This window comes from Phascolarctos cinereus, unplaced genomic scaffold (genome assembly GCF_003287225.1).
Source record: "Phascolarctos cinereus isolate Bilbo 61053 unplaced genomic scaffold, phaCin_HiC Scaffold_4;HRSCAF=312, whole genome shotgun sequence".
In the NCBI taxonomy this organism is placed as follows: Eukaryota; Metazoa; Chordata; class Mammalia; order Diprotodontia; family Phascolarctidae; genus Phascolarctos; species Phascolarctos cinereus.
The window spans coordinates 461,554,926-461,568,240 of record NW_027555847.1 but is presented as its reverse complement, the minus strand read 5'-3'; the positions used below and the strand labels follow the sequence as shown (position 1 = coordinate 461,568,240).

The window sequence follows — 13,315 nt, the reverse complement described above, 5'->3', positions numbered from 1 at the left end:
TGGCAAAGCTTGTCTTTGTAGGCAGATTGTATACTTTCTTTACTTGATGTGGTTAACTTTATTTGAAATTGACACAAACAGACCTCTACATATCTTCTTTAGCTTCATTCCAGTCAGTATATATGATTTATGCCTCAAGTCAAAATTTCCAGAGGCAGGTAATATTTGTGAACGGAAGCCAGTTTTCTTTTGGGCTGTATGAAATTAATGGCATAGTATTTCTTAACATTTTAATGATAATGACAACTACTGTCACATTAAAAAAATCATCTAATTTATTTTGATAGCTCATATTGTAGCCTTATCATGGCATGGAGATGACTTTTGATTCTTAAAGGTTTTTCTAGAGGAGAAGCATAAACTGTGGCAGATTATACTATTTTAGAAAAGCTTTGGTTTTGAGAGACTGAGTTTGTTGTCTCAGATTAACCTGATTAAGAAAAGAAGGCTTCTCACTAATAAGATGGCCATAAGGTGAAGAATTCTTTGCAATGACAACTCAAGAAACAAAGAAAATACAAAATGAACCTCGACTGTGTGTCTTTCTTCTGCTTCTGCGTAAGGATGGTAGAGGGTATAGAAAAGGATACAGGGAAAGCACAGAATCACAGTTTTTAAATTATCTGTAAACATTAACTTAACTAAAGGTATGGTAATTTTGAGAGTTCTATTCAATCACCAACGAACTGACCAATACCCAAAGAATGAGTAGTAGCAATATTGATGTTCTCATGATAAGTGAAACCAGGAGACAAAAAATTAAGCTTAAAAAAAAAATAAGATGTCTCAAAGGTTTTGATTTAGATTACATCTCATATGTTGGATGCTATGCAGGATGATGAAAAAGTAGTATATGGCCTAGTGAAGAAAGGGCGTTGGAATCAGGAAAACATGATTCCAATTCCTGCCTATGATAGACAAAAACAATTTGCCAATTTGTACCATCTAGTTTTTACATTAGAAATCCCTTACACTGATTATGATCATAGACTCAGGCAAGAACCAAGAAAAGGGGAGGAAAATATCCCTAACTATATCCTCGTGTAATTGAGCAAATTTTCCCTAAGTCATCTGGAGCACATACATTTAATAGTGATATAAGTTTATCATTTATGGTTCTTTTCAGCATAATATTATAGTTTCCCTGTTTACCTCTTTTTGTGTAATGTATTTTTGTTTTTGCTTTGCACGATAGCATGATTGTAATTCCTGCTTGTTTGGGTGCATGGTAAATTTTGTACTAGTCCTTCATTTTATTTTCTCTATGACTTTGCTTTTTAGGTATAGTTCTCATAAACAACCAATTATGAGGTTTTAATTTCTTATTCAATCTGTTGATTTGTTTTATTCTGTTGGATTGTTTAATCTATTGCCATTTAAAGTTATTAGAGTTAAGTTCCCACTTTCCTTCATTTGTCTCTAATATTGTTTTATTTCTTAAAATTAAATTTTCCCCTTCTTCCTCCATAAACACAGTAATATGTCTAGTTATTTTGCTTAATCTACTTTAAGGCAACACTATTCACACAGGCTCTCTTGCCTTCATCCTCATACTACCTCTCCCTGCTCATTTGTCAATACTTTCCCCAGTTTCGAAGGTTTGCTTAACTTATTAATCTTTTTTATTCCTTCTTTTTTTCTAGCTATCTAATTCTTCTCTTTTTTTCTTTTCAATTTAAGTAGTCCAGTAAAATCCCCCATCTTCTGTTAACTCTTAAACTTGTTTTCGTTTGTTAGTTTTTCTGGGATGCAGCTAAAGTAGTCTTCAGGGGTAAATTAAAACCCTGAAAATAGGAATAATAAAAAGTAGAAAAGGAGAACTAGCATTAGAAGGACCTAAATCTAAGCATATCTCAAAAGACTAAACTGTGTCAACTGACAGTTCATTTTTTAAAAATTCCGTAAGGCAAAGAAAGATAGTACGATGAAAATTTTTATTTCTAAGTAACATAATAATACTTTTGTGTCAATTAATCTGAATACTTTTAGTGTTCATAAACTGAACATGTCTTTTAAGAAATCCAAAAGCTAAAAAATAAACTCAATATAAGCACAAGAAGAAATATTAAAGTTAAGGAAGAATTCCAGGCATGAGGGACAGCCAGAGAAAATGCCTGGGGGCTAGAAGGTGGAATGTCTTGTTTGTGGAACAGCAAAGAGGTCCGTGTCACTGGATCACAGAGTGTGTGAAAGGTACTAAGTTGTAAGAAGACTAGAAAAGTAAGAGGGGGCTAGGTCCACTAGAGTTTTCTTGAGTGAGATGATGGGATAACATGATAGGACCTGCACTTTTGGAATAATCATTTTGGCGGCTGAATGCAGGATGGATTGGAGTGGGGAGAGACTTGAGGCAGGCAGATCCATCAGCAGGCTACTGTAATACTCCAAGCATATGGGATGGTAAGGGCCTGTACTAGAGTACTGGCAGGGTCAGAGGAAAGAAGGGTGGGTATTAGAGAAATGTTTCAAATGTGAAATTGACAGGCCCTAGCAATAGACTGGATATGAGGGGTAGGAGATTGTGACGAGTTGGGGATGACACCTAGGTTGTGAGCCTGAGGGTTTAGGAGGATGGTGTCATCCTCTTCAGTAACAGGGAAAGTAGGAGGCAGAGAGGGTTTAAGGAGAAAGATAAGAGTTCAATTTTAGACAATATATTGAGCTTAAGATGTCTACTGGACATCTAGTGTGAGATATGTGAAAGGCAGTTACAGGTCAACAAGGAGTTTAGCTGCAAAGGGCAGAAGAGATACAAGACAGTTAACAGGGATGGAAGGATCAAGTGATGGGTTTTTTAAGTCTGAGAGAAGGCAGCCTTACTGTTTATAGGTAGTAGGGAATGTGCCAGAGAAAAGGAGAAACTGAAAATAATAAGTGAAAGACTGGGGATGACAGAGGAGGCTATCTGTTGGACAGACAGGATGGAATGGGGAGAAAAAACTATTCATATTTGTTTATGACTCAATGGTTTACTTCAAATTTACTTCAAAAAGACAATAACTTCAGCAAAGTTGTAGTCTACCAAAAAAAACTCAAAAATGACCATTTTGGGGGTAGCTAGGTGGCACAGTGGATAGAGTACTGGCCATGGAGTCAGGAGGACCCGAGTTCACATTTGACCTCAGACACGTAACACTCACTAGCTGTGTGACTCTGTACAAGTCACTTAACCCCAGCTGCCTCACCAAAAACAAGAAAGAACAAAATAGTTTTATAAAATAATAGAAAAATCCAAGAGGCTACAAATAGAAACTGAAATCCCATTCCAGATAACTATAAAATGGTCAAGATATTTGGATACTGATCTACCAAAGCAAAAAACTATAATGCCTGTATAGATTCAAAGTGCTCCTCAAAGGCTTAATACTTGAATATTCAGTGCTTATGGCACTGCTTAGGTTTAGACCAACATCTTATATCATATTCAACAATAAATTAGAGATGGATTTGTGACCTTAATATTAATGATCATACCTTTCATATCTATGAGTTGGTGTATTTTTTAACCAAATAACAGATTTAGGCAATTATAAAAGATAATAAGACATGACTACTCAAAAAAAAAACACAACAGGAAAATTTAAATGGATCAAACATTTCTCTGATAATATATAGCTGGAACCAAAATCTAATAGAGTAGTGTGTGAATTACTTGGGACCAGTAATAATTTTAATATTATTTCATTTTGTAACATGCATTTATGCTTCTAATGACATCGGCTGATTCATCATGCCTGTACTTGATGAGATTAGTGAGATTGAACCAGCTTCTCCACTGACAACTGTCATCTGACAGCTGGATTTCATAGCATACATACATGTTTCACTACTCTTTTGTTTTTAGTTCTGAGGATTTTCAGAATAGATATTGCTTAAGGAAATGTGCAAAAAAAGTTGTGGCTGTTAAAAAGTATACTTCAAACAGCAATTTTTGTTCTGTGGAAGTCAATCCTTTCAGGATAATTAAAGCCACAATGAAACAGGATCAGTCATACTAAGTAAAGGGCAAAAGAAAGTGTGATTGAAAACAAAAATGTTAAGAACTGACAAATTATTGCTACAAAACAAACAAACAAAAAAACCAAGACTTAAAACTAATATCTATTAGGAAGGTGACATGTTTCAACCATGGTGGTCACTGTACTGCTCAGAATTCTTGGATCTTTCAAAGTTGTCTTCATGATGTCATTTTATAAATTAATCTCTTATTTCTGCTCACATCACTCTGCACCTGTTCATATCACTCTTCTGAGCCTTCTCTGAAACCATCCCCTTCATCATTTCTTACAATACAAAAGCACTGCATTACATTAATATACCATAATTTGTTTTGCCATTCTTCCAACTAATGGACACTATCTTTATCTAGTTTTTAGTTCTTTCTCACCACAAAAATAAATGCAATAAACATTTTTGTTTATATAGACCTTTTTCCTCTCTCTTGATTTCTTTGGGGCATAGACCTCATAGTGGTATTAACATTCAAATGAGCAATATGAATATTTTTGGCCTAAGGAAGGGGTGGGGAACCTGCAGCCTCAAGGCCACATGTAGCCCTCTAGGTCCTCAAGTGTGGCCCTTTGACTGAATCCAAACTTCACAGAACAAATCCCCTTCATTTGTTTTGTAAAATTTGACTCAGTTAAAAGGCCGCAGGTTCCCCACACCTGGAAGGTATCTCCCCACCTCCAAACAACAGAGAGTTTTAATTTGTTCAGAAACAGCACTTGAGCTTTTGGGCTCAACTGGAATCATGGCCTCATTCTAAGGTGTCACAGCAGGCCTGCACAACATGAGGCTGTTTTGGATGGCTGTTGAAGATATTTTCCTCCACATTTTTTGCAGGCTGCCTGAAATCCTTTGGCATGCCTTGTTGGCTGCAGATTGTTTTCACTTGACCACATATCTCTTACCTTTTGAGGCTCCCATAAGAACACCCCAGAAATGAGGTGACCTTTCTGGCTTTGGAATTACCAGAGGTGATTTGCTACTATAGTTTTTGGTCTCCTAGCCCTGCCTCTACTGCTATACAGACTTCACAAGGGGCTCTAGGTGTTTATGAGACCTGTGGAGATGGTGAACTTTTCTATGATAATGGTCTTTTTGTTTAATTATTGGTCTAACACTATCTAGGAAATCATCTTAGAATATTAACAATAACAGAAAAGAGTAGGCATTTCCATTAAGTAAATTTTATGGTGTATAATTTCTCCCAAAGAAAAAGACAAAGGAAGCCTCATTTTCTAAAATTATTAGTCATGTTTCTGTAATTTAATTCAAAATAACAGTTTTGATATACACTTTATAATGCAAAAGGAATACACTAGGGTTGATGAACTCAAGTGAGAAATAATACAAATAAGTGAGAAAAAGAAAACTAAAATAGCACCTGATGAAGCGCCATTATTTCTGATGAGATACAGCAATATATCATTTAGCAGTACAGAGCATCATATATTCTAAAGTAAAAATAATGACTATCTTTCAAGAAAGCAATTCCATATGGTGAATCATTTAAAATTTTAACTAAAAGCAAAGCAAATATATAAGAAACCTATAGCTTTTATTTTTCCCTCTTGATTTATTTTAGGTTATAACTTTAAATCAATAGTAATTGTTTTCTATCCTGATGTTCTCAATATGAATTGACATATCTTAACTCCTACTTATTTCTGCTGAGCACTGGAAGTTATGATAAAACTATTTTTTATAAAAGTTTCACAAGTCTTGCGTGACTCTGCATCAACTCTCTAACAGACGCCAATGACAGGAAGAAGAAATATGACTTTTTAACTAACTCTGAGAAACGGGTTATACACCAGGAGCTATTTTTTGGTGATAGTTAACATCTCTGAAAATAAAAATGATTCATGCAGATAGGCTGAAGGGGAGAAGGTGATGGTGACAGAAAAGGGTGGTGTGTTTTTTCCCAGCTTTTTCTTTAGTAAACCTAAGATTTTTTAAAATACATCTTATTTACACAATAAACTAAGTAGCACTTTCAAGAGGCAGAGCTAACAATACTTCCTACACTTCCCAATTCACTCCTGGACAGAGTAATAATAATGATGACCGACATTTTCTATAATGCTTGTGAGAGTGTTTTCACTAACACCATCTCATTTAATGGGCTTTATAACAAATCTGTGAAGGAGGTATTACAGAGCTATAGAGCTCTTGTTATCCTGGTTTTACAGGGGTCAGAGAGTTTAAGTGACTTGCCCTAGTTTACACACAAGCAGGATCTAAACTTAGGTTTTTTCCACTCCAAACCCAGCAGTCTATTCCACAATGCCAAACTACTCCACTAAATGCAAAATAATAATAAAAGAGTGTTTTTTGCATTTCTTTCCCTGAGGAGTAGGGAAAAAAAGGCAGTTCCATATCCAATATATATCACTAACTTAAGTGATGGAGGAATTGAAAGCCCTTTAAATCCACATTTGTGGAGACTTAAGCATATGCTAGCTACATGCAGATATTTCCAGAGGAGAAATGGGTTGGAGCATGAGCCAGAGTTTTTGAGACTTGGACTGAACTTCATGGTTATAACTCCCTCAGAAAGGCCCCATGCTCGAAGCCAACAGAGAGATAATCCTTCCCTCACACTCTTTATTGATAATTCTGTTGCAGCTCTGATAAAGAAAAAAATGTTGTACTTAGGTTTACTCAAGAGTCATCCCCTACTCTTTCCCTGCATCCTTACATACCTTCCTTAAGGATTTATAGAGCTCCACAGACTTATGGTACAATTTGGGTAACTCTGAAAGAGAATTTTAAAGAATCCAACTGAACAAACATTAATGTTAGACACTCTTTAGTTTTGTAGCAACTTTACTCCTGAAAGGTCTTGAATTATCTTTGTGCTCTATATCCTCCAAAAGACCTGGCCATTTATTCAGAACCTGCTATGTGAAGAACACTGCACTAGGTAATAATTAAATGTGACCTACTGATTATGAGGACAGTATAGTTTACAGAAAGTTTGCTTTCCTTTAAGTAACATGGTTTTTCTTCCACTAACTCATAAAAATGATATAAGGCCAAAAGAATGGGCAGGATACATAAAAAGTACCATCACTTTCTAGGGTCATTCTTGATCCTCTATGCTTCTCCACCTCCAAAAGGACTGTTCTAGTGTTCCTGCTGACTTGATGGAAATAGTCAATGTTGGAGAGGCTCTGGGAAGACAGGCACTCTAATACACTGTTGGTAGAGCTGTGAACTGGTCTAACATTTAAGAAAAACAATCTGTATCTATGGTAGAAAAAGAGTAAACTGCTCATACCCTCTGATCAAGTACACACACTAAGGAGATCAAAGAAAGAAGGAAAGGTCTATATATATGTGTCACTTACTTCTAGCAAGCAACCTTTTTTTTTAAATAGTGAAAAACTGAGGGAAAAAAGCGAGTGCCTGGAGGTTAACCAAACAAAGTCATGGAATGTTTTTGTGCTATAATAAATGATGAAAATGGAACTTGGGAATATTTATATGAAGCACAAAAAAGTGTAAGAAAGGGAAAGATACGCAAAATTACCACAATTTTGTAAAGGAGACATTAGAACTCAGATTTATGCAATGGGGTTTTTTTTCCCCGAAGACTACAAATAAAACAGCATCCTCCTCTTGGTGGAAAGGTGTTCAACTACAAGTACAGAATGAGGCACATGCTGACAGACTTCAATATGTCAGTCTGTATTGCTTAACAATACTTCTTTGTGACAAAGGGGCAGGTACTGGGGAATGACAGTAATGGAAAAAGAAATACAGCAATGAGATGCTTTTTGAAAAAGAACGAATGGGTAGCTTTTTTTGAAGTTCTTGCCTACAATAAATATCTTCCCTTGTCTTCAATTATGGCAAGGGATGAGCAAACAAGGGTAAATTTCAAGAGACCTTTTCCAATTAAAACTGATATGAAAAGGTGAACTGAAAAGTACTTGAACCAAAATGAAACGAATACTTCTAGATTCTACATCAGGATACCTTCTTAAGCAATTAAAGGCAACGCATGTACCTGGCTAACTAGTTCAGGTATTCCCAAGGCCCGGTCAATTTCTTCAAGGCCATCAAAATTCCGTAACGCCAAATACAACTGATCCAGGAGAGTTCCCTCATCACTTGGTGATTCTGAAGCAGGATGTGGACACAGCAAGTCATCTGGAGAAGTACCAAACGGCTGCCTGCAAAGGGTCAAATATAACCTTAGTTAAGAACAGCCTGAAGCATTGTGGGTAATGACTATCTGAAGCAAAAGTGTCAGTGAACTAAGCCACTTTCAAGGTAGCCAACTGTTCTAAGTAAACTGTTTCACCAGTAGATGTAAACAAGAAAGAGAACTTGTGTTTGTAAGCTTTTTACTTATGTGTTTTAATAACATACTCACTGTTACTGAAATAAAATACAACTTTTCTGAATTGTGACAGAAGAAAATAACTTAAAATGCTTATTTGATCTTTAACTATATGATTCAGACTAGAGCAATGATGACCTAGTATGAAAAATGGAGGGTTATTATTGAACAAAAGAAGTATATTCTAAGTTTATTTGAAAACAAAATGTTTGCTTATAAGAAGTCTTACTCTAGAATTCCTGGGCTAAATGTAAAGGAAAAATAATCCATGAATATACTAATCTTATTTGGTTTTAAGAACTAAAAGGTAAGAAATTCATTGTACTACCAAAGCTAAAACCCTATAGAAAATATTCTCTGGAAAAAGGTTTTAAACCTTTTAAGAAAGCTTCTAACTCGATGCAATTCCAATGACCTGAGTAATGATACTTGAGTTTTCATGAACAATTTGCCACACTGTTGAATCAACAGAATGCTTTATCTATAACAAACCCTAACATTCATAATAGGTTCTAGGTAACAAATAAAAAAAATTAAGGATTGAATGAATGAATTAATCAAGATATGAAGCTAAGAATCTAATTCAGCATTGAAAAACACGTGTATGACAAACATTAAATATCAAAATGTAAACCTAAATACATCAAAGTCTATTTCCATAGAACATAAGGCTCTTAAAAGCAAGGACTCCTTAGTCTTTGCTTTCCTAGAGCCTGACATAGTTCCTCATACTTAATAAATATTTGTTGGAGTGAATTTTACATCACTTGAGTATCAATAGCAAAGCATGGCAATCAGATACGTAAGAAAGTCATACATAATAAATACTTGAATGACCAACAAGAAAACAACCCAAAACAGAGACTGTATTTCTACTTAACCTATCTTTAAGTCTCTCTCTCAAGTTTCAACCTTATATTTCTAGCTGCCTGTTGAACATCTGTTTCCTCATTCTGTTGTCACTTTCCAGATGAAATATATCTGAAATTAATCTAAAACCAATTATTCTCTCTTAAACCCAAACCAGCTTCTACTACAAATTTCATATTTCTCGCAGTTATAAAACCACAGAATCAAAGTTAGTCATCCTTGAGATAATTTGTTGAAGGAATAATTCAACCTTATGTCTCAACAAAACTTATCAATTCACACTTTTTACAGTTCTACCTCTATGCCTTTATCTTTTCTGAAGTCCCTGGCCTCCTACCTATGTGTCCAGTCCCACGCTTTCTTTCAGTGCACTTCATTCATAGACACATCTGCCCTCAGTGGCCACTTCTTTTCCTGAAAACCTACAGCACAAATTACATATGCCATTCATTTGGCACTTACAGTCCCTCAACATGTGGCAGACACTGGGCTTAACCACTGGGTAACCAAAAAAAGGAAAACAATGTCCTTGCCCTCCAAGAGCCCATATTCAAATGGGGGAGAGCCCATTTAACCAGATAGATAAAAATCAGATGGAAGATAATTTCATAGAGAAGGCACTAGAACTGGGTGGATGGAGAGAAACAGAACTAGGGAAAAGCTTTATGTAGGAGGTGGGATTAAGTTTTGAAGTAAGCCAGGGAAGCGGAGAGGTGGAAATGGGGAGGAACAGCATATTCCAGGCATGAGGCCTAGACAGTGAAAGGCATGAAGCTAGGAGTAGGGGTGTCTAGCGTAAAGTGCATCAAGTAAGCCAGTGTAAGCAGGATTATAGAGAGCATGGAGGGAAGTAAATGTAAGACTGGGAAAATAGCAACCAAGTTGTGAAGGGATTTAAATGATGGACAGAAGATTTTATGGTTGATTCCCTCTAGGTAATAAGGCACCACTGGAGGTTACTGAGTGACCTGGTTGAAATTATGCAATTTGGCAGCACAGAGAAGTATGGATTGGCATGTGGAGAGACCTGAAACAAGGAGACTAATTAGAAATCTATTGAAATAGTCCAGGTGAGAGCAGATAAAAGCCTATAGTATGGTTGTGGTTGTATCATTAAAAAACATTTATTAAGTGCCTACTTTGTGGCAGGTACTGTGCTAAGCTCTGAGGATACCCCCCCCCAAAAAAAAGAGGCAAAAGACAGTCTCTGCCTTCAAGGAGCTTATAATCTAAGGAGGAGACAACATGTAAACAAATCCATACAAAGCAAGCTATACATGAAATAAATAGAAAATAATTGAGAGGAAAGGCATTAGAATTAAGAGGGGTTAGGAAAGGATTCCTGTAGAAAGTGAGATTTTAGCTAGCACTTACAGGAGCCAGAGATGAGGAGGGAGAACACTACAGATATGGCGGACAGCCAGAGAAAGCGTCCGGAGGAGAGAGATGGAATGTCTCATTTGCTGCAACAGCCAGAAGGCCAGTGTTACTGGATCAAAGAGTATGTGTCAGGGAATAAGATGTAAGAAGGAAGATGCTATCTGCATCCACAGAAAGAATATGTAGACATACAGAACAGTTTTACATACATACACACACACACACACACATATTTATGTCTAATGGTAGCCATCTCTAGGATGGGGGGGAGAAAAAAGGGAAAAAAAGTTACATGATAATTTTAATATATATTTAAAAGGAATAGAAAGTTGTACATAAAAGATTTGTAATTTCATGTACAATCATCTTTTCTATTCTACTATGTTATAGAAATGTTTATTTCTTAAGTTCAGAATAAAATAAATAAAATTAAAAAATAAAAAGAAGACTAAAAAGGTAGAAGGGGGGCTATAGGTTATAAAGGGCTTTGAATGCCAAACAGAACATTTGTATTGGATCATGGAGGCAACAGAAAGCCAAGGGTTTGTTTTTTGGGTTTTTTTTTTGGGGGGGAGATTTAATTAGACCTGTATTCTAGGAAAATTACTTTAGTGGCTGAATAGAAGTGGATTGGAATGGGAAGAACTTGAGGCAGCTAGCACACCATCAGGCTATTGCAATGATCTAGGTATAAGGTGATAAGGGCTTGTACTAAAGTGGGGGCAGCGTCAGAGGAGAGAAGGGGATGTATTTTTTTTTTAATTTTTTTATTTTTTCCATATGCTTTTGAGTTGAAAATTTTTCTTCCTTTTCCTCCCCGCCTACCTTCCCCAAGACGGCACACAATCTGATATAGGCTTTACATTTACATACCCATTAAACATATTTTCACATCAGTGAAGTTGTAAGCAAAAATTAAAACCAATACGAGGAACCATCAGAAAGATGAAACAAAACTCAACAGAAGGTAAAAATAAGTAATAGCGATTTGACTTCCATAGTTCTTTCTTTGGATGTGGACAACATTATCCATCCCGAGGCCTCTGGAAATGTCTTAGATCCTCATAATGCTGAGAAAGGTTCAGTTTAACAATCTTAGTCATTGCATAACATGGCTGTTATTGTGTACAAAGTCCTCTTGGTTCTGCTCACTTCACTCAGCATCAGACCATATAAGTCTTTCCAGGTTTTTCTGAAGTCAGCCTATTCATCATTTCTTATAGCACAATAGTATTCCATTACATTCATATACCACAACTTGCTCAGCCGTTCCCCAATGATGGGCATCCTCTCAATTTCCAATTCTTTGCCACCACAAAAAGAGCTGCTATGAATATTTTTGTACATGTGGGTCCTTTTCCCATTTGTTTGATCTCTTTGGGATATAGCCCTAGAAGTGCTATTGCTGGATCAAAGGGTATGCACATTTTTGTAGCCCTTTGGGCATAGTTCCAAATTGTTCTCCAAAATGGTTGGATCATTTCACAACTCCACCAACAATGTATGTCTTCCAATTTTCCCACATCCTCTCCAACATTTATGATTTTCCTGTTTTGTCATGTTGGCCAATCTGATAGGTGTGATGTGGTACCTCAAGAGTTGTTTTGATTTGCATTTCTCTAATCAATAATGATTTAGAGCATTTTTTCATATGACTATAGATGGCTTTAATTTCTTCATCTGAGAACTGTCTGTTCATATCCTTTGACCATTTATCAATTGGGGAATGGCTTGTGTTCTTATAAATTTGTCTTAATTCTCTATATATTTTAGAAATGAGGCCTTTATCAGAGAAACTGGTTGTAAAAATTCTTTCCCAATTTTCTACCTTCCTTCTAATCTTAGTTGCATTGGCTTTGTTTGTGCAAAAACTTTCCAATTTAATGTAATAAAAATTATCCATTTTGCTTTTCATAATGTTCTCTATCTCCTGTTTGGTCATGAATTCTTCTGTTCTCCATAGATCTGATAGGCAAACTATTCCTTGTTCTCCCAGTTTACTTATGGTATCAGCCTTTATATCTAAGTCCTGAACCCATTTTGACTTTATTTTGGTATATGGTGTGAGATTTGGGTCTATGCCTAGTTTCTGCCATACTCTTTTCCAGTTTTCCCAGCAGTTTTTTTCAAAGAGTGGGTTCTTATCCCAGAAGCTGGGTCTTTGGGTTTATCAAATAATAGATTACTATAGTCACTGGCTACTGTGTCTTGCATATTTAACCTATTCCACTGATCCACCTCCCTATTTCTTAGCCAGCACCAAGCAGTTTTGATGATTGCTGCTTTACAATACAATTTAAGATCTGGTATTGCTAGGCCACCGAGAAGGGATGTATTGGAGAGATGCTGCAAAGTTGAAATTGATAGACCTTGGCAACTTGGATATGGGAGGGGATAGCTGTGGGGGAAAGGAAGGGGTGGAAGTTGCCTTGTGCTGCCAGAGATAGAAGTCCTTGTTTCGGGGCAGATGGAAGATGCCTAGCCACCTCTTGCCACCTTCTGTCAGGGAGATATGCTGGGTGTAGCAGGAAATGAAAAGCACCAGGCACTTAATCTGAGATTTGGCTCTCCTTCTCCCTTGAGGAGGAGGCTGGGGGTGGCAGTAGCAGTGGTAGATCCTCTGCACTGGGGGAAGGGCCTGGCTCGGCCCTTGCTGGCCTTCCCTCAGGGGCCATCCTGCACCTAGCAGGAGAAGGAGCAAGAAGTGCA

The 13,315-nt window shown here is 36.6% G+C and overlaps 1 protein-coding gene across 1 annotated transcript in view; it reads right to left on the bottom strand.

Moving 5' to 3' along the window:
- The window catches only part of NCOA2 (nuclear receptor coactivator 2), a 302,914-nt gene that overhangs the window by 21,648 nt on the left and 267,951 nt on the right, over positions 1-13,315 (bottom strand). Inside the window, 1 exon segment of the mRNA XM_021002193.2 lies at positions 8,021-8,186. Coding sequence (XP_020857852.1) covers positions 8,021-8,186 — 166 coding nt within the window.